At 34.6% G+C, this 22,639-nt stretch overlaps 1 protein-coding gene across 1 annotated transcript in view; it reads right to left on the reverse strand.

Annotated features, from left to right (window-relative positions):
• Window positions 1–1,755: 1,755 nt before the first annotated feature.
• Window positions 1,756–22,639, reverse strand: part of LOC124357150 — a 45,505-nt gene continuing 24,621 nt past the window's right edge. Inside the window, exon 2 of the mRNA XM_046808651.1 lies at window positions 1,756–2,048. Coding sequence (XP_046664607.1) covers window positions 1,907–2,048 — 142 coding nt within the window. The 3' untranslated portion in view covers window positions 1,756–1,906. The remainder of the gene's footprint in view (window positions 2,049–22,639) is intronic.

Here is a 22,639-nt window from a genome sequence, read left to right on the forward strand (position 1 = left end):
CACCTGTTATGGTACTTAAGTATTAGATGCCTGTGGGACAATCTCTATTGCTTCACACTGCTAATACTCAGTAGGGAACTATATCGTTATATACGACACTTATATTGTCATTAATATTGTGTTTTCCAAAATATTTTCAAATTTGAGAAATATTTTTATTTTTAGGAATGCTTTTACAATGCAAGTATTTGATATTAAAAATTGTTACTCGCCCGTCGGTCATATGGGATTTATACTTTGAATTGTATTTCTTCAGGAAACACATGATTGAAGTTTAAATTACATTAAATCTAATTATATACTTACAATTATATGTTACACATTTATGCTGAGTGTCTGACGTATGAAGTTTTGCTTTGTTGTAAGTTTTTAATAATTCCTGTACTTTACATTCGTAAGTTTTCTATTTATAAACAGATTTCTGCATAGAGGGACGTAATCAACGCTTATTTATATATGATATAACCTATATAAATTTAAACAAATTCGATAAATATATATTAATGAATTTAGTAGAGATAATAAATAAATTTGGTATTTCCATTGTTAAATTGCAGTTTTCAATAATTACTAATAAAAAATTATTTATATGTCAAATGTTTTCCAAGGACCATCCTGTAAACTAAAGCTTTAAATGTTCTATTCCTGTGAAATCTGAATAGTATGCAAAGTATTTTTTCCACAAAAGATTAAAAATGAGAAATTTAAAAAATTATAAATGCTATGCAAATTAAAACAGAATATATGCTGGCTCAACTACTTTAGTCTTGCCCCTATACAATATGGTGGCTGTTATTACTTGTAATTTTATTGTTTTGTATACTGTATATATATTAAACACTTTCATAAAAATATTTATAATTATTTATATGTGTATGTTTTATATATATATATATATATATATATATATATATATATATATATTACTTTCCTAAATACCCTCTGAAAATGATAAACATCCAAGAAAAATGTATAGTCAAAAGTGAATATAGCTTGTTTATAAAATAAAAGGCAGTAAAAATAAAAAAACGTGTATTTATTTTGGGGAATGATACATTTTTGAAAGCATCTTTAGATGAAGTTTTTATTAATCTCTCATCTGGTTTGGTAGGAGATGAAAGTTGCCTTTAGGATATTTCAAGATGAATTTTGAAAAAAATTAGCAAAAACTATAACAAATCTTTAATATTGGGATTGCTTTTATGTTCTGTTACAAAAATAATTTAAAATAATAAACAATCAATTATGTTCGTTTCCAATGGAGCAATGACCACATTTAGTGCTTTGTTCTAATGTATTTTAAAAACAGGAATTGTTCCATGAATAAGATTAATCAGTGAAAATAAAAACAAAAACAAAAAACAGTATTGATGGTGCTGTGTTGTAATAAATGAGTAAACCATATCATTATCACATCCTTTGCCCCATTGATAATCTTTCAACTCCTGCAATTAGATGAAACAGTCGAACCGGCTTTAGCGGACGTCAATAAGCAGGTCTGCTAATTGCTCACTTGTCTTAGAAAATACTACCTGCAGTAGATGCTAGAGACTGTCTGTCTCACTGCTTTAAGAAAATGCAAGATATTGTTACAAGTAGCAACATATATGTAACTTAGGTCTATATACATTTCTTTTGATATTATTAACTTTCAGTGACGTTCATCATCTTGAATTTTAATATTTTTGACTACTTTTTTATAACTTTTGTTATATTACAGTGTAATAACGGTTCAATGAAGAAACAGATATTATATGTAATATATGAGTTTTATATCTGATTTATAAGCACACTACAATTCGTAATAAAATCTGAAGTTCCAGAGCAATGACTCTATTGCAGTGATTCAGAGAGCGGTATAGTTGCTCCAGCGTACCGTAAAGATGTTGACGGAGATGTCGAGGGCTCAGCCGTATCTAGGATCTGAGCCGCAGATGCGCAGCCGCCGCCGGCACAAAAGATCTTTCTTGACAAGAGGCAGAAGTTGGTGACGTGGCCTCAGATACCGCCGCCAAACTTCACTTTTGTCACGCTGCTTCACCCACTCTCTGCAAAGAGTCGAACAATCACCATTAGAGATTCAGAGATCCAAGAGACATATCATACTAAGAACAATTCGTTCTAGCTGTATTTTGTAAACATCTATTTATATGTTTCATTACATTGTCATATACACCAGTACTGATTGACCATGCTTTTATATCAACCTCAGAGTCGTTTATTCAATATTATTCCACGTAAATACACCTTAGTAGAATTGATTAAAGTAGAAAATACAAGAGGGATAGTAAACTATGAAGCCCTTGTGGCCCTTGTTAGAGTTATAGCCTGTAATAGAGAAATGAGTCCTTGCCAACTCCAGAGTAACCATTTCACGATATACAATGATCGGGGCAAAAAAACCCAAACGTTGGCAGTGTAGTTCATCATCGTATACTATAGATAACGATAAGCAGTGATTGTACTACCAAACCAACCGCACATTGTCAATGTAAAGTTCAACAGCGTGTACTATAGTTAATGGGGTGATATTACATAACTCCTTCTCTTCCAGATGTGGTGATAGAAAAATAGTGTTAGTACCGACCACAAATCCAGTTAGAGTTCAACATTGTGTACTATAGTTAGCTAGTGGGGTAGGTGTTGTTGTAAAATCTGTATACTGCCATATCTACTATTATATATAATGATAAGTAGTAATGTATCACCAAGAAAACCGCACATTGTCAATGTAAAGTTCAACATCGTGTACTATAGTTACTAGGGTGATATTATATTGCCAGATGTGGTGATAGATAAAAGATAAACAGTGTTAGTGCCGACCACAAATCCAGTTAGTGTTCAACATTGTGTACTATAGTTACTAGGGTGATATTTATATTGCCAGATGTGGTGATAGATAAAAGATAAACAGTGTTAGTGCCGACCAAAAATCCAGTTAGTGTTCAACATTCCATACTATAGTTAGAAGTGAGTTTGTACAACTCTTTCATTACCAGATATGGTAGTAGATAAACTATAAAGAGTGTTGGTGTCAGATAACTCACCTGACGTTGACAGTGTAAATATCAAAATCGTGTACTATAGTTAGCTATTGTGTTTTTATACAACCTTTCACTACAACGGTAGATAGTTGGCAAAAGATAAATATGTCGTTAGTAAACAGTGTCAGACGTTGGCAAATAAAAAGTTTAACATCGTGTACTAAGCTAACTCGTGGGGTGTTGAGTGAAATGCGAATGGCTTTCGAAGTGGTCCTCCTATGAAATAACATATACAATTGTTAAACATTGTGATTGAGGCTTTGGATGTCGAGCCATGAGTGACTCATATGAAAGTAACAAGAGTTACAAATGTGTATTGTAAAACTACCATGTCTGTAAACGTTAGAGTCCGTTTTGTTTATTCAAAAGCAGTTTTGTTTCCCTAAGACATGTTTATTTGCCAGCCCTTTACAACACCTCGAGAAGAACACGTACCTGTGTGAGGGTGAGGTGGCGCGGGGGGGGGGAGAAGTCGGGATATTTTAATTAGGCGCAAAGTCTGCTTCTCGCAGGTATCACTCGGTGTGATCACACGACATGGGGTTTAGCGCGGCCCATCCGAACACAAAACTAACTGTAGCAACTATTATTTATGCAGCTTACTGAGTTTAATGTGGTTAATGATTTTACGATATTTATTTTAATTTTATCTTTACAAACATTAAGCCCAGGTGACCAATACGTATTATAAATATAAGACAGACTACTAATGCTTAGAGAGGCTAAATATTCGATGTAGGCAACAATGGAATAAATCGCTCTGATAAGTAAAAAATACCAGTGAACATTCATAGTCTACAACTGAGAGCCAATTTTTGTCAAGCACATAACCTTGTTTTTTTTCTAGTGGAGGTCAAAATGGGAGGACATCAAAATTGGAGGTTGTCAAATATAAAACGATAATATTTCTCAGAGTTTTTTCTTAACTTGACCCACTTAAATCCATCTGATATGTATGTAATCGTTACTTCGCCTTTACACAACTAGACAAAGTCTCTGGAATTCACTAATTTCAGTCAAATGGCAGGTATGTGAATGTTTTTATATTATCGATTCATATTTAACACATTTGATATCCAAAAACCCCCATTTCGTCCTTCCCCAAAACTGGCTTGGCTTTCTTTTTTTCTTTTTCTTGTAAGAAGTTCTTCTATAGATTCAAGGAAAACCATGTTTGCTTTGTGCAACACAAATTGGCTTTCGGCTCCTAGAATATTACTCATATTATTATAAAATTATTACCTTGATAGGATCCCCTTTAAAATTATAAGTTATAAACATATAAGACTTCAGAATCAGGCATAAGGTACAGTATTCATGTCCTTATGCCTTATATGGAATCTATTACGAGTACATAATCTAATGTAAATGTAGTTAAAACATCTAAGCGCTTTATATATGCTAGCAACTAAAAGATTTGAGGAAGAGAATTTTATAATAGTAAATTAAACAGGTAACGTGCATTCTAATCCTCTACGAATGCTACAGTACGTGTTAAGTACAAATAACAAGCAATATAAATATTTTTAATCAGGAATTGAAAGGATTCTGTTGATAAAAAATGGTTCGCGTGTTTGACTTTGAAATTATCCAGCCCAACTCTAAAAGTGCCTGATTTGAAGATCGCTTCGGAAGAAATGCACGATATCCACCAAAAGGGTTTCCCCAATTTGTCACTGTTCATGGTATAGATACAACTAAGCAACTTTTTCCATATACCATCTCGCAATTCGGAGCAGCCAGCACGAAAAGTTGTTATGCTAAGCCAACCGACTCTTTTTTCTTAAAGGCCTGACGAACAAAGGTAGAAACCAAATAGTACCATTTAAAGGTCAATCAGAACAAAACAATACCCTGAAATGTAAGCATGTATTTAAAATATCCGAGAGGGTAATTAGAAAAGTATACTTCCACCGAGATTGAAATACATTTTTTTAAATTAGTAAAGAATTGTAATTACGTTTAATACAATACTGCTTTCTCCAAGATTGTTTCCAAATGTCCAAAACGAATTAAAAACTATAAATTAAAACTCCTAATGTGAGGCACTTTTAGTTACGGTATGCGTTTATATATTTGTGAAGTAAAATTTACAAACTGATACACGGTTGGGAAGGACAGTTCACTATAGCTGTTCATCGTCTTTTCAAAGCCTTACTGTATCCGGCTTTGAACACAATATACTGTCTTTAGCTTTCTTCTCTAAGTAGTTCCAATACTCACCACACCTATGGAGCGCTATGGTCAGCAACGAAATCTTCTCGAGATGAGGAAGGTTCTTACTTACATCGATGGGATGCTTGATGTATCTTTAAGTTTGAATTTTGTGAACTGTGGTAAAACATTGCAGTAAGGCAAAGTTGTGTAACTATCCTACAAATCCTGTTATTTCTATACTCCGATCATAAAAAGTTACCACTAACGATTTTCTTAGGTCTCTTCACTTTATTGTTATCATAATTTGCAGAGGACGTGCAGATTATAACCCCTAGTATGGTTATTACTGGTTTTATAATGATTCATGTAATAAAACCCGCATCGGTGCTGCTTAAAGAACCTTTAACGACGACATCCTATGAAATTTATAATAATGATGAGTTGGATTTCATTTGCCAACCAAACTGGGAGTATTCACTCTCACCTGGACATACTTAATTCTATAGCGCGAGTGGCTCATTTATCTATAATTGCCACTTGTCACGAGTATGAAACTAGCGTGCTGAATTCCATCATAATTGATTTAACCTTTAGGCTAATGTGATAGTCATGGGAGAATGGTTCACTTGATGTTTTCGAAAATATTTGTTTTACTAAACATTGTATCAATGGGATATGCTTAACTTGTTACAGATCACTGATGCATATTGAGTATATGGAATGTTTTGTTAGTTTTGTTTCAAGATATAACGTTATTGAACTAAGTCTATCCTTTAATTAATGAACAACAGATGCACGGTTCCAAGAGAGCTTTAATTATAACAAGGTTTGGCCACTTAAAGCAACCCACATTATTGTGGAGCTCCGATTGTAAGTCATGTATAGTGTATGTAATGAGTGCTATCAATCAAATCTCAAAAGATTGTCCACGTGAAACACGAAATTATTATCAAGGCTTGGACTCCATAAGTCATCCTCACTGTAGTCTAGTGCTTTGGTTGTAGCTCAAGTATGATTCAAAGTGCTATTATTATTGAGTCACACCTAGAAAGATTGTCCACGTGAAACACGAGATTATTATCAAGGTTTGGACTCCATAAGCCATCCTCACTATAGAGGTGATCAGATTGCAGATGATGTATGCACCCAAAGTGTGCTATTATTAATCAGCTTCAATTCTAAGGAGTAGGATACACAAGACTAGCCCATGAGTGTCATCAAGGTTTGGACTCGATAAGCCGTCATTAAATTGTGTCCTGTTAGCAGCTGGTATATGATTCAAACTGACCGAAAACTCAAGAGAGCGAGCCACATGGGACGGACTGAGATTGTGACCAAGGCTTGGACACGGTCATCCATCCTCACTGTAGTAGTGCCCTGATTGCAGCTGATATATGACCCAAAGAGAGCTATTATGAGCCACAATTCCAAGGAGTGAGCCGCACGAGACAAACCAGAGAATGTCGCCAAGCCTCGGTCGCAATGAGGCATCCTCACCCTTGTGGTGCCTTAATTGCAGCTGATATATGATCCAAAGAGAGCCATTACTGAGCCAATGCCTCCTAATCTACTGTGTTCATTAGGCCAAGAGATCAGGTATGCCGTGGCGCTGGCGTGCTACCGTACTTGCAATGGACCCGCGTGCACTCGTGCGTCACTTGACAAATAACCCTGGCACTTCCCAACAAATACTGTGATATACCCTTTGTTACGTGCACTGATTACTCTAGCATCTGTTTATCTGCTTACTTACAGAGGTATTACCAGGTAAAGTTGGAATCTGTTTAAGGAAAAACTTTTATGTTTTGAGCAACCTGCAGTATCATGTACAAAGTTCATTGGGCTTAATTATACATTTGTATACAAGTAATACATTAAATTGAACAAAGAAGCATTAAATAAAAAATGTAAAAATTAAAAATCCTATTTTTTCAGCTTTTTGGGTACTTTTTGTTACTACATATTTAAAAAAAATGTAAATTAAATTTGCATGTGCGAATCAAACTAATATTAGAATTATTCTGTATCACAAGACCTCTACAAGTAACCTAGAGTTCTTTAAATTATTAAACAATAACACTTCAAATAAAATAATTATGATTTCGTATGCAGATATTCTACGTTCCTGTAGCCTGTAGCCAAGGCAAATCTCTTATTATTTTACCAGTTACTTACTACTAAGAGGTACAGTCGGTTTACGGTTGTAATATTTTGTTTGTATTTCAAACAATATTTTGATAGTAGCACTTTAGGACTCTAGCTTAATAGCTGCCTTTTTTAAGACGAAATAACTACTAAAATATTATTACCATAGCAGAAAGAGTGATAGGAATTAGAAGTAGAATTTAGCACCATCTTATGTGTAAGAAAAAATGTTGAAGACAAAGTTATTATTCTTATAGTATGCAAAACATGAATTTCATAAAAAATATTTAATAAAAAATGTTATCACTTTTTTATATCATTTTGTATAAAATTATATTTCATTTAATATGATGATTTCCTTAAGTCGAAAATCACTCCTGATCTGATACACTGCAAAAATTCAAATTTTTATCTACAGCCGTTTTTTTCGTCTGGTTATAAAGTTGGGTAATTTCCTCATTAAAATGCTTGCAGTATTTCGTGGAATATTCACAACTATTTATATTTCTTGTGTGTTCAGGGAAGTAGTCTTAAAGTGATTTCAGTTAAAATTAAAACTATCCTCACTGAAACTTAATTACACAGCCTTAAATGTGTTCGCTGACAGTTTCGTACCCCACATTGAATCTACAGGTGTGCAGATGTGTGTTTACACGTTTCCCAGTAGTAAGGCCACTACGCAGAGCCGGCACGCGCCATTACTGTGACGTAAATAGCTGTTAATAACCGGCGAAACACGCATTAACCACTGGACTCCGCTGTACCATCGGGAGCGAGCTCGTGCCGTACTCACTGCCTGTCATTTGAAGAAAATTACGTTTTTTGTCGGCGGCCTCTGCAGCGGCTCTTTATTAGTGAGAGCTCCCATTATTCGTTAAAGGCCCTAAGAATGATATCAATTACAAACAAGGCATTGACGGATTGTTCGGCGCAGTGGGTGGTTCTCGAGTGGGCATCTCCGCCAGCCGTCACAACAACCTTTGTGCTCTCTTCTGCCCGATTACTGTTGGTCGGATCCTCCCCGCATCGTTTCCTGTCAAAACAAAGACACTCGATCCTCGACGTACCTGTCTTGCTCGTTCTGTTGAGGTACTTTTAAAGGTCTTATGATGGTAGGGTTGGCAGAATTACTGAGCACCCACCTGAGTGAGGGATGTGCACGGACATGCCGGAAACCCATCTTGAACTGAGTGGGGACAAAGGATCCGACGGCAGGATAATCGAATTTAATGTTAATGATGTTACCTAACTTCACCTTTTAAAACACTCTGTCCCGCGAAATGAAATCCACAACAATGATTACGCTTGTTTCGATAATCTGGTTAATGTCAATAAGTAAGGAATTTTGGTACGAGGCGTTGTAAAATATTTATATATTGATATTTTAGAAAATACCTCATAACCCATGACATTGGTGTTTTGAACAGTGGGTAGAAACTAATGAAAATATATAATCACTCCTTCTTAAGAAAAAAGTTTGGATATGAAATTAAAGCATGATAAATGATAATTCCTCATCATTATTGGTTTATCATTCCGCTATTTAGATTGTAATTCCCAACAGTTGTCTGAGAATAAATGGTAGAGTTTTCAAAATAAAATCAAACCTCAATTGTTTCACCCTTAATGGTAACATGGGATTAGGCATTGTCAATGACTTTACGTACTTACTATCTATAAAACATCCAACGAAGTTTCATATTTATTTATTATCCTGCAACATATGTCCTGAATGAGTAAACTATTAACAGAATTTGAAGACACTTTAATCAATGAATACTTTTAATAAGATGCTAGTAGTGGAATTAATAGTTATCACAATTTTTTATTTGTAAGGTGATCTGGCGTTAGCTATTTAAAACTAAAATTCCAGGATACTATATATTTTTTAATCATGTTTCCATGAAGCGTGTTTTCATAGTACGCTCTCCCACATGAAGTAACTGGTTTTTAATTAGCCTTCATAGCATACTCGTATGTGATAGCAACAAGGCAACTAAAAAAGTAACCATTAATTAATAACTGTTGGCGGTTTTTCTATTTTGCTATGGAAAGTAACTCATTTGTGGGCAATTCCTTTAGTTAATCTGATGAATACGTCACTACTCAGGAGGCGATCCACAGGGATCTCCAGGAAATGAAGTTAATTGAATCAAAAGTAACTAGATTTAATCTTAACTACAAGGTCAACCACTGCAGGTTTTATAGCAAAAGACGTTCAATTCAATACCTTGCCTCAGTAAGTGATAGGTAAAAGCATGCCAGCACACTTACACAATCAGAGAGGATAATTTAACGGATGGACCGTAAGATGTCCTCAGATTATTCCCTAAATATTATTTTAATTTTTAGGGCTTCAATTTTTGAGGCATCTATATAGATACCAAAATATCTGTAAATATATCCCCTATCTCAATTTATTTAGAGACTGTTTACTAAAAATCCAGATTTGTAAAGATAAAATGTTATTGTAGATTTTTCTAAAAGCATAAAGTTTTGTTTGGGCCCAATTTAGATGTAAGTTTTAAACGTTGGTTTTAAATTGTCGGGTAATTAATGTTATACCAGATGTTACACGATCTGGTATAACATTAACATGTACACACCGTCTTTTGTGTAAGTAGAAATTATAGAAACGTCATAATTTTTCTGTAACGATGGCAAAATGTCGGCATTATTGTAAACCCTTTCTAGCGCTGAGGAAAATATTTGGTACATCTTGGTCTTACCGGATTAAAACAATTAAAAAATTATTTTTTATCTTAATGAAATGTATAATAATAACTTATTTATAACCTTTTATTTCAACAACTTTAAATAATTTAAATTCTTTGTTGTCTATAGTAAAATAAATTAATATAAATTAAAATTATTAAACTGACATAGAACATTGATCATACAAAAAGATTCATAATAATAACATGCATATAGGTTTTAAAAGCAGTTATTTATAACTATTGTGTTATTTTAGATATTTTCATTTTAACATGTCAAAACTCCTTCGTAAAATATGGCCGCATACCTAATAAATTAAACTCCTTCCAACATACTATATAGTACTCGTATATGTAATAATTCTATACAAAATAAAATGTAAAGGTACAACAAATAAATTGTAACTGAATGTTTCCAAACTCTGATTTAAAATAATAACAATCAGCTACTGGATGAGGTGGAATCACAAGATATGAGGAGGGCATCTGCGAGTCATGTGCTTCACATAAATAAACCGCAGCGATGTGAGGCGCGCCGCCGTCACTCATAAATACTTACTGTGCTCTTATTGCTTCCCTGCACCCAAGAATTTTGGGTTGGTGCTACTTACCTGTTCTACTACCCTGATACTTAATAGTCTTGTAGACGTTTACTGAAATGAAACTTTAATAACTTTCTACGTATAAATTTGAAGTTAACTTCAAATATCCCACCATTAAGATTTCTCGTCATTATGAATAGAAATTTGAAGATAAGAATACTGAAGATAAAGCAGTGTCTTATCTCAATTGCAGGAAATAGTGAAATGCATTTTTATGAAGGAACAGCGTTCAAATAAGTACTTGTTGTAGGATTATCAAAAATGTAGATGCTGACATTCTTCAGCAACATTCCCCGAATATGGATTATAAGCCTTATCTCTGACTTCCAGCGTGGCTAGTTGCAAATCACTTACGATCATTCCAGAGTTCCATTCTTAAGTATGTTAAGGAACGAATTGATAGATCCTTGACACTTACTGGTACAGAGCAACTAATTACAAATAATCTGAGGTAGAAATGTTAAGTTAGAACCCTTTATAGTTGGACAGACCGTTTCGAACTCAGGAAGAGTTTGGGTGTTACCAACTCAAATGAAAGATTGACCTCTTCTGTTCTGTTAGAATCACGGCTGAATAGTGTCGTCGCTATATTATTTCTGACAAGTTTCGCTTGACTTATAAAAATATTTCAAAATTTGTATGGTTGCTTTATTATTTCTTTCATAATGTCACCTGTTTAACTTGATGACGTCGCGAATCTTGCCGTAACTTTGTATAAAACGTATATTAAACGCCTCTTACAAGAAGGATGAGTCAGAAGGTGACTTGACAATTCACTAGATTTACCTTTATACGTCCATCAATATATTGGACTCTAAATTAGAATTTAGTAATATTTTACAATATATGGGCCAGAAAAACAGTTTCTGGTTATTTTTTAATAAGAGTTCGTTTAATAATTACTGATAAGAGTTCGACACCGCACTTGCCTTCTGACCTCACCCTGGCTGTCCCATATTGGGTGTAGTATTAACTTGTTGCCGGTATAACTGTTCGTGCAAACCTTCTTAGAATACAGGATGTGTAAGAAGAATGAGCCGAACATGTGGTCCTCATTGAAGGACGCACCACAGAGGATGGGCCACGAAGTCGTGACACTATAATAACAATTTTGTTTTTATTTGCAGGTGACAGCGGAAAGGTGACACCCTTGGCGAGGGGCGCGGCTACCTGGAAGGACCCTACACTTTCCAAATATATTGATAACTGGGAAAACACGCTAAAAGACCTGTGGGAAAATATTGCAAGCAAAATGTGTTTTGGTTTTTTATGTCCGAAAACTCTCCATACAGTGAGATTGTTAATTGTTGTGAATTTCTTGCACTCATACTTTTAATATGAAATAAAAAACAAAACTAGAAAAACTTATCAGTAACTAGTTAACTAATAATTATTTATTAGTTTAAATATCATTTTCAAAATTAAACATTCCATGCATATATCAATAATTGAAATGATTTTATTTATCTATGTACTTTAAAAAAGTAATGAATGCTGGTAAAATACACATTGTTACTATAAGGCTCAGTAGCTATTTTTATCAGATGTCAAGTATGGCTACAAACTTCTTTGTCTAATAAGCTTCCATTTGATATCATTAATCTCAAAATGCGAGAATAACGTTGATAGCAGCAGTTATTTTTAGGACGTGATAGTATGGGCCCGCCGGATTGCAAAGCGATTATTTAACAAGTAATCCTAATATTTATTTTCATACACTGATAATATTTTTACTGTTAGATACATATCACCAATTATTCTATTGAATTTTATAAATTTTGACAGAGAATTCATTTTTATTGCAACTATAATACAATCCTTTTTATATACTCGTACCATACGACGTCAAAATCATATTTAGTGATGAAATTAACATAAATATAATTTACTACTTCGTCATTGCAACCACGCTTCGTACTTGGTTTCGTGATACCTAATGTAATGACAACAATTTTACGAGGGAACCATCATAATTATGGTTTTGCGTGGTATTTTAAACTTATAAATTAAAAGAGCATTTTGTTTATTTTCTCATTTAACTAACGTACATAACTAAAATCATGTGAATAAACAAATATTTATAAGCAGTTATGTGTCGCAAGCCATCAGTGTGCATCCCAATCTCAGTATTAAATAATTATATTTTTATTTCCGCAATATACAATTATCTTATTAAGTACCGTAGTAATAATATCCTCTCACTATTCAATGACAGAGTCTATAATACCCTATCACTGCTCTGTGACCAAGTCTATACAAGAGAAGCGCTTCTATACTTCACACACACTACTCTATATCTTACACCCTTACGTATTGTAACAACTCAACAATGTTAAGTTTACCGTATAGGATAATATCCTCTCACTACTCAGTAACCGAGTCTATAATATCCTATCACTGCTCTGTGACTAAGTCTATAATATCCTCTCACTACTCAATGACAAAGTCTATAATATCCTATCACAGCTCTGTGACCAAGTCCATAATATCCTCTCAATACTCAGTAACCGAGTCTATAATATTCTCTCAATGCTCTGTAACCAAGTCTATAGAAGAAAGCGCTTCTATACTTCACACACACTACTCCATATCTTACACCCGCTCGTATTGTACCAACTCTACGGTGTTAAGTTTACTGTAGATAAACTACTTAATGACCGAGTCTATAATATTCTCTCACTGCTCTGTGACCACGTCTATAGAAGAAAGCGCTTCTATACTTCACACACACTACTCCATATCTTACACCCGCTCGTATTGTACCAACTCTACGGTGTTAAGTTTACTGTAGATAAACTACTTAATGACCGAGTTTATAATATTCTCTCACTGCTCTGTGACCAAGTCTATACAAGAGAAGCCCTTCTATACTTCACATACACTACTCCATATCTTACACCCGCTTGTACTGTACTAAATCTACGTTGACTTGTTTGATATCTTCTCAGTACTCTTTGGCCTACGGAGAAAGGTAGAATAAGATTTAAAAAGAAAATCTTCTCCAAAATATTTTATAATATTTTGGATTATTTCTTTCATTTACATTTATCTTTTTAAAATACTTTCCCTGAATATACGAAAAATAGGAAACACACGTTAGGCCAATGGTCAAAAACAAGCACTAGGAATTGTACGTATATATTTAAAGTGACATTTTAATATATTTTGTAATCAGATCCACAGGAAAACGGCTGACGATGAAAATATGATTTTTAGGTGTGTATAAGGTTGAAGTGAGTAACGTGATTTTTACTGTAGAAAAAGTATTTTCCGAAAGAAAAATTATATTTAACACACCTAAATTTATATTTCATTTAAAAATATTTAATCAGTTAGTTTTCAATGTCATAACTCATATAAGCCTCAATGCTGTAAACACAACATCTTATCTTGGTCCGTTTTTTTTCTTGGGTAGATAGAAAATTCCTTAAAAATCCTGTTATTAAATTCATAAGAGCTTGTGGAATAATTTCAGTTCTATATATATTTCGTCTGCGTTGAGTATCATCATAAAGCGAAAATACCCGAAATAAAAACAAAGTTAGCCAACCAAACCTTATTACGCCACCATATTTTTATACCTTTTCCTAGATTGTGTTTCCATCCAACCCTTCACTGCATAGCCAAGTATCCTATAGAGCAGTAGAGTTTGTTGACCCGTGAATACCCCTGAAGAGTACAGACCTGCAGTGAGAGTGATGGGTGTCCATGTTTGCTGAGGACGCGGGTCAAGGGAGTATACTAGCAGGAATGTGTCTGTTGTAGAGCTACCTGGTCCCGGGGCACAAAGGGAGTGGTTCTCACGACCAAGGTGACACATTTTCGAAAATGACTTGTGGGAAACTGCGGGAGGTGAAATCGGCTACTTTTCTGCCTTCGCTCCGCCCCGCGCCGTGAGTTCGCGTGAATCTCTAGCGTTCGCTTCTGCGGGCACTCCTCTACCGGGATAATTATGACTTACACTCTGCGGGAAACACGATCCCATCTGCAGCTCCTGGTTGCGCAGATTTATCGCGGAAATTGGTATTTCTAATTTTAGAAAATCTCAAAACTTTGCATTTTACCAGACTTGATGCGGTGTTTATTTTACATCACTATTAAAAAATTATTAATATTTGATTAAGAAATTCTGCAACCATAAAGTATTCCAATTATTATTACGGTACCAATGTTTGGATTCTTCTCCATACCGAAATAGACTTTTTTGGTTTTCAAATTTTTCTAAAGTTACTTTCCAATATCTGGTCCCTTTATTTACAATAAAAAACTATTTATACTGTTCTATCACACAGGATTTAAATAAACATTTAATGGTTTCAAGCGTGTATTCTTTTTTTGTCGTATATCGCCTTTCGGCATACCTGTAATGTCACTGTCATATGTTGTACATAATTTGTGTACAGGTTAATTGGAAGAGAAGACTAACCTCTATAGTAAATACATTTCTCATTATTATTCTCATGCAGTGAAAAGAAATAATTATTGATCTGCTTTATTATCTATATTACTTTAAAAACACAATGTAATTAATGTATTGTGGCAATGTATTAACAAACGTTGAAGTAATACCATAAATACACATGAAGTTTCTCGTGCAAGGTTGAAGAAGCAGGTCTCCTCAGCAAAATCTTCAAATTCCCTTTAGAGTTGAAAATAAAACCCTACCAACAGATAGCTAAAGTACGTCGCGCATACATGTCACCTCCTTTAATGATTGCAGAGCACTGGCCGGTCCCGACCAGCATAATGTCGCGTTCAACAATTTACAGCCTGAATTGATTTGTAATATTCGTTACTAATAATGACAACAAATTAAAGATTCCAAAAGGAGAAATAAAGTTTGTGGAACGCTCCATTGTCCGGGTCCAAGTGGGAGCTTGGTATTTACGAGCTATTGTTTTGATATTTTGGTCGCTTTTCTCGACCACGACAGTCCCGGCCCGTATTTTAGAGGAGCCCTTTCTAAGCCCGATTGTCGTGTAGGGTGCACGGGCAAAGGCTTCGGACTCAGCATTCAACACTGCAGTCGCCTGGCGATTCGTATTGTGATTAAAATAGTAGTTGGGCTTCAGCCACGGAAAAGATGGAAACACAGAAGTCTCACTTGAACACGGTTTACACCGCCATCCGTTGGCCAGACCTAGGAACTACAATTGGCAGCGGGACAGTGCATAATTAACGCATTCTTGGGTTCTTTGGTCTTTGAAATACCAATTTATTCTTTAAAAACTGCAATATTTCATAAATTTAACTTGAGTAGTTCAGTAACTAATGAATTGGTTATGTGAGCAGGAATTTGCATCACTTTTCAAGACATGATACATAAATAACTGCCACTGAATGTCGTACATTACAAATATATGAGCAAATACCATTACAGGTCTTGTTATAAGAATATAGAAATGATTTAATTCTACATTCTACATTAGTGTTTCAAGTTTACTATTAATGTATTTACCAAAAGGTACCCATATTTTTTTCAAGCCACACAGGAAACACGTTAAATCGTTTTTTTACAGTAACGAAAAGTTGTACTAGTAAGAATATAAGTAAAAGAAATGCGTTAATAATAAAATAATCTTTGTCCTCATAAATATTGAATATATAATGAGAACTCTTCAAGTCACGATGGCAGTTTATTTAAGATAACAGATTGTTTAGTATTATGCCCAAAATAATCGAAGGTTACACAAGAATTGTTTGAAAGATTTGGAACTAATAACTCAACTATGCAATGCGATTCCTTAAAAGCATTGTACAGTTACTGTCTCGCTGTAACACGTGTTGTACTATTGTACAGTTACAGCTTTGCTGTAACAAATGTGGCAGTTTAGCTGTAACTATACATGTAGTTAAAGGACCACCCGCACTCCTCGTTACTAAAAGTCAAAATTCCTCGCCACCATCAATCTACTATCTCCTGGTCATCCCCTCTATTCGCCAACGAGATTACTGTATAATTAATACTCACAGTTAAAAAAGTAGATTAATTAAACGACCTGGTACCGATTAAATTTGTTATACCCACTCGAAAAGCGATTGGAATGAATCCATTTCTTACGGTAGGCCCGATAATTATCGGGGGAAACCGCTAATCTGCAGTCAATCGATGTAATGAGCGGTTCCGTAGGCCTAGCCCAAGCTATCGGCCCATCGGACGAGGTGTGCGCCACGCCGCCGCTCCACACCGTCATTCCAATCGGCCTTATTGCATTGTTCGGTTCTATAAATAATAAACGGCCATCTTCTCTGGCCCTTCATTACGGAGAAAAACAACCAAAGAGAGGCTTAAATCAAAAGGCTCCATTATTTAGCCTAGCGAAGATACGAGAGCTACTGTGCACAGCGCGAGTTGGCGGAGCGTTAAGTTCGCGACTCCTACACGCAGAGCCTCTCGCTCGGCCCGTTTTGATTATCTCTGCCTCGAACCGAACACCTCCTGATTGTTAGGATGGCTGTTGTTGATGTTAGCCATAGTTTATTGTAAATGGGAACGTTTGCAACAGCTACCAGAGGCAGTTTGGATAATGGAACGACGCTTAGCCATCGGGTAGATTGTTTGACTAGCCAACAAGATATTCAATTAATTCTGTACCAGGGCTGGACCAAAATCAAAACGAGAACATATTTTATTTTTCTTGTTAAGCATTTATAGCCACTGCTGATGCTTTAAAATTTCCTTTTCGTTGTCAGTGACTCTAGTTCAAAACGTCTTAAAAGCTTTTAGGTTTGAGCTGTTGCACAATATGATTTTTTAAAGTATCAAACTATGATTTTAGGGTACGCAATAAACACACACGCGTCACTTAAACAAAATACGATTAGTCAAAGAGACAATATAATTACTCAAACAAAAGAGCATTGCGTAATTATATGCACGATAAAAAATATGAGGCTCGAAGGAGGAGATGTGGTTTGACACACACGTTGCAGTAAATAATACACCATCCCATTCACCGTGCTTCTCGTACCTTTACCGGAGGGCACAATTCATAAAAATAGCCGAATAAATTAAATAGTATCCAATTATTTCTAGTCTAAAAATTTACGATCCGAAACGGGTAGCGGGCTACGCGATTGGTTCATTACAATTGGCCATCGATTACCCGCGGGGCCGCCGACCAGATTGGCGAGCAGGCGAAATTAATCCGCCGTGTAAAGTCGGTTTAATGACATAGTAATGGAAGTTATTATTCAGCCTTGTTGGGAGTGGCTGGCCAACACCGGTAGCCCCCCATCACTCACAGGGAACAGGATCACGTCCAGTCTACTACTGGGACTACTGGACTTTAGGACTCGTATTTGTTCCTCTTCTTTCGTTGTTACAACTATAACATGTAATATGCAACGGTTGGGTTCGACAAGGATCGTGCTTAGATCCGCTCATGTTAATTGAATAGATGTTAGATGTGAACTTAGTTCTGCTCGTTCAATCATGTTCAATCTGCAAATGGGACTTCTGGTCTTGAGTGGACAACCTGATTGTTATACACAAATTATTTACCTGTTTGGCAGATCATACCTTTTCAGTGTCAAATTGCAACTTTTATTACAACTCAGTCAGTGTTAACCATTAATTGGATATTTTGTGTGTGTTAACTTTATAATAATGCGTGTAAGGCTCCCACTAATGGAAGCAGACCAAATACTTCTGTGCTCAATGTCATCTCCCTTCTTGTTGGTAGTAGCTGATTCAAAAGTAACAAAAAAATTAACACCATTTTAAACCGATGTACTTAGGAAAGAAAGACCGATAGACAGATAAGTATGTTCATATAAGAAATGCATTTTTATATTTTAGGCTATACTTGTGAATTTGTTTATAATAGCTTGTGTGGAATTGTATTGGAGAAGAATGTTTTCGGACGAGGAAGAAAATACTAATTTGGAAGAAATTGTAGAATTTCTCGGAAAATGTTCTACATTAATTTATTAACATATCTACTACGAAAAAAAGCAGAAGATGATTTCGACATTACAATTAATTATAATCTTACGTTCCTCTAACTAAAAATATACAATGATATACTTGTAATGTATTGTACAACATAATTAAAATAATGTGTATTAGATCCCTCTAAATAGAAAAAAATACATTCTTTGATGAAGAAGCCATTAAACTAATATTTACTCCAATCACCCTAAATATATGCACCTGATCACTCCGAACCATTTGAGGACTGTATTACCAACACCCTGGAATTGTATCGAGTAAGAAGAAGAAGAGCCAAACGCAACAATTAAAATACAAATCAATGAAATTACATATTAATCAAGGCCCTCAATGGTTAAATCCTACTAAAAGATTTACAATATCAGCCAACAGTGTATGAGAAAACATTAAATTTAAGAATGCATCCTTGGAAACGAAAGTGTTTTTCATAAATGAAAAGTTACAAACTGCCATTTTTTGAAATAACAGGAAATTAACATGCGTACTACAAATGTTATTGTTTAATCCTAAGAATCTAGACTTGAGGAAAATCAGCTCTGAAAAAGAAAGTCAATTGAGTCCAATAAGACCAAATACAATCCAATTTTATTGATAAATAGTGAGCCATAGCAGTTAGATTTTCATTGAAACCAGAAAAGTATCTGAATGTGATCTCTCTGAAATAAGATGGTGCTATTAATTTGGACTATCCTATGGAGGATAACAACAACCACTACATTGTTATCATTTATTTAGTAGAGTAAATTACGGGGGATGATCAGATTGTGTTCTACCAGCTGTAAATTCCTCGTTTTAAAGTTCGTTTTTTAACTTGTGTTTGTTTGCAATTTACAATCGGAACACCTGACTCAACTTTGGGTCTCTATCCCTTGTCAATAAATCACCACATCCAATTTAGAAACTCTCTGAAATCGAGAGCGAGAATGATCACGCCGATGGAGCTACAGGAACATTACCTGAGACTTCCAGATAGCGCAGGGGAGATATCATGACTGGACGCGGTAACCAGATCCGAGTTACAGCTTTAACGAGTCCTCTACATTATGCCATACTGCTTTGATACTATCAAGAGAGTGACAAGATCTTTGTTAAGAACCAAGACCTGATTATCCTGTATCTTCTTGTTATCCCCTAACGCCATCATCTCTAGATTGCCTTAATCTATCTTCGGATTTCTTATATGTTGTTAATTCTAATTTCCAACATGGTAGACAATAAGTACTCAATACATTAATTATTCAAAATATCCATACTAACTGATCATCACGTTAGGAATTTAAATTTAATTGCACCAAAAATTGCACATTGGGTAAAAACTAGTTGCTGTATTAGTTTTACCTGATTTTAATGACTTAACAATGGTCATTGTGTTGGTAGACTGATAATACTAATTTACATGACGTATGATTAAACGCTTAAAGGTCTATAAACCTTTTCGACAAGGAATTCCGTTGGACTTCTGGAAAATACGAGAATAAAAATACTAGTTGGTTGAAGAATATGATTCTAAAAAATAAGAAGCCAGAGTACTATTTTGGAATTTATTGCTCAAATCTAAGTATAAAAAAGCTGAAACTCAAAGAGAAGAGCTTTTACCAGTATGAAGAATAAGAGGCCTGCGGACCAAACCACCTAGAGTATAATAATATCTTTGATAATATACTTGCTATATATGTTACTATACTATGCTTTGATCCTGTGATAAAAAAATCAGAGCATCCTAGAAAATTAATGAATTGGAGTGTCAGGTGTCTACGGCACCGTTAATAACTTATGAAGCAAGAGAGCATTAAATGATCATGTAAAGTTATGTGCAATTCAAACCATAAGGATTCTGAAAATTTCAGAAGATAAATTATAACTCATAGATAATTAAAATCTTGACATGAGTCGTGTATATACTCGTGAGTTTTAAGACGAAGGGTACATGGGACCTACCAATCAAGAGATCTGCGGACCGACATTGGAAAAGTACATGGTGTTCTAAGAAACACTATTAGTGCTATAGCCTATGGTTAAGGCCCCCAAGTATTACGGAATGACTCGATCAGGTCCATTAAGATACAAGCACTAAAAGTACTGCAATTTATAAATTGAATTAAACATATTCAGGGTGTTTAAAACTCCAACTTAAGGATATTTTTGTATGGCCAAGAGTAGGCAAAAACTATATGTAATCAAAGGTCTTACTCTTTTCGTTTACAATATGTCTCCCCGTACTGGGCCAGATTATGAAAAGTAATCAATCAACTTTAACTTAACTTTAGGAGCATCTTTATACTAAAAATATTTATGAATAAAACATTTGGTTTGATTTATAAATTCGATTTTAAATATTTTAACCAAACATCTAAAACAGTTCTAATTTAACAAGTATTTTAAAGAAGACTTTTTGTACAAAGTTTATTAAGAATCAAATAAATCTTTAAGTGTTGAAATTAGATAGGGAATAAATGATTTATTTATTATTATTAATATTTATTTAGAGTCATGATATGCATGTCAAATCTTTAGTTTCTGCACAGCAAGGTAACAATTCAACATCTGAAATAACATTCAACAAATTATTTTGAATTTATGTACACTTTCCGAGTTTTGGAACTTCAGGGTAACAAATTACGAGGATTATCAACGTACGTGTATGAATTGTGCCCCGAAAAAGCCGTGAATGTCTATTGTTTCATGTTTATTTCTCTTATAAATATTTGGTTAAATCTATGATAATTTTTCCGTTGTACTTTTTACAACCACTCGCATCAGGAGGGAACGTAAAATGGTTTTCATATAAATTACGATTTTTTCCCTTAATACATTCCTCTACGAAATTTTCGAGAAATCTTTTTAAGGTAAATGGTTTTGTAGAAATAAGGTAAATTCATTAAAACAAAAGTAAGAAAGCTATTTAAATAAGGTAAAGCCTCTGATCCAGTTGTATGAAAAGGTAGATAGTACAACGACCTCGATAATAAGGGATATGGATTTCGCGGTAGAAAAGCGAAACTAGCTAGCCCTTTGAAGATGACAATTAGAAGGTGACAAAAGGGACACTTTATGGGACAAATGTCTTCGGCGATTTCCGTGTCCTCGACAGGCTTAGATGCCATTAGTTCAGTAACAGGAGGTTCAGAATGCCTTCCATTAAATTCGTTCATCGAAAGTTGAGAGTACATAGCTCCACCCACCTCCCCCCTTAACGTGAGTTAAAGAACTTTGAGGTGATCAATATAGATAGAAACTAACGATTAAAAAACTTTATTAGCCCTTGAATTAGAGTTTAGTATAATCATGGGTTAATTGACCAAATATTAATGATACTGGGATCAAAGACATTTTAATCAAAATAAAGTTAAGTTCTACAAACCAGAGATGTAGAAATTAGGAAGCCGATTTCCAGAATACAAGAGTCTTTGAGCTTCAAAATCCCAAAGACTGCGGAGTCTGACATTAAGATCTTTGGATAAGAATACGCAGCATATGAACACTATGTAAGAAGCATGGTGTTTATTAAATCCATCCTAACAATGGGGATCAGAAAATTAAATCATAAGAACTTCAAAATCCTGGACCATCTGGCCCACTCTGAATGCACTATTAGATAAACTGAGATATAAAGTTACGGACATAAGGGTGCTGCAGATAGAAACAAGTATTATAGGAAAAAACGATTAAATTATTATTTTATTAATTACCAACTCCTTATAAAAGGTGTGCCTTGTTCATGGAAAAATACCTGCATTCTGTTCAGGCTGCAATGGATTAGGCATCTTCACTCGCATACAGAGGATTGCCCTTTGATACTGGGACGCAGAATAATAATCTAATATTGGCTATACTAGAAATTTATATTAAGCAATTAATATATTAATGAAAAATGTCCTTTAACGGTTGTTTGATAAGTATTTAAACTAGACGAACTGCTTATAACACAGGAATAATAATTTAACAACGAATTAATAATTTGGTGTAGCCTAAATGGAAAATTATATATTGAATACAATTTTGTTGATAAACCTGCACACTTTT

Source organism: Homalodisca vitripennis, chromosome 3 (genome assembly GCF_021130785.1).
Source record: "Homalodisca vitripennis isolate AUS2020 chromosome 3, UT_GWSS_2.1, whole genome shotgun sequence".
NCBI classification, from domain to species: domain Eukaryota; kingdom Metazoa; phylum Arthropoda; class Insecta; order Hemiptera; family Cicadellidae; genus Homalodisca; species Homalodisca vitripennis.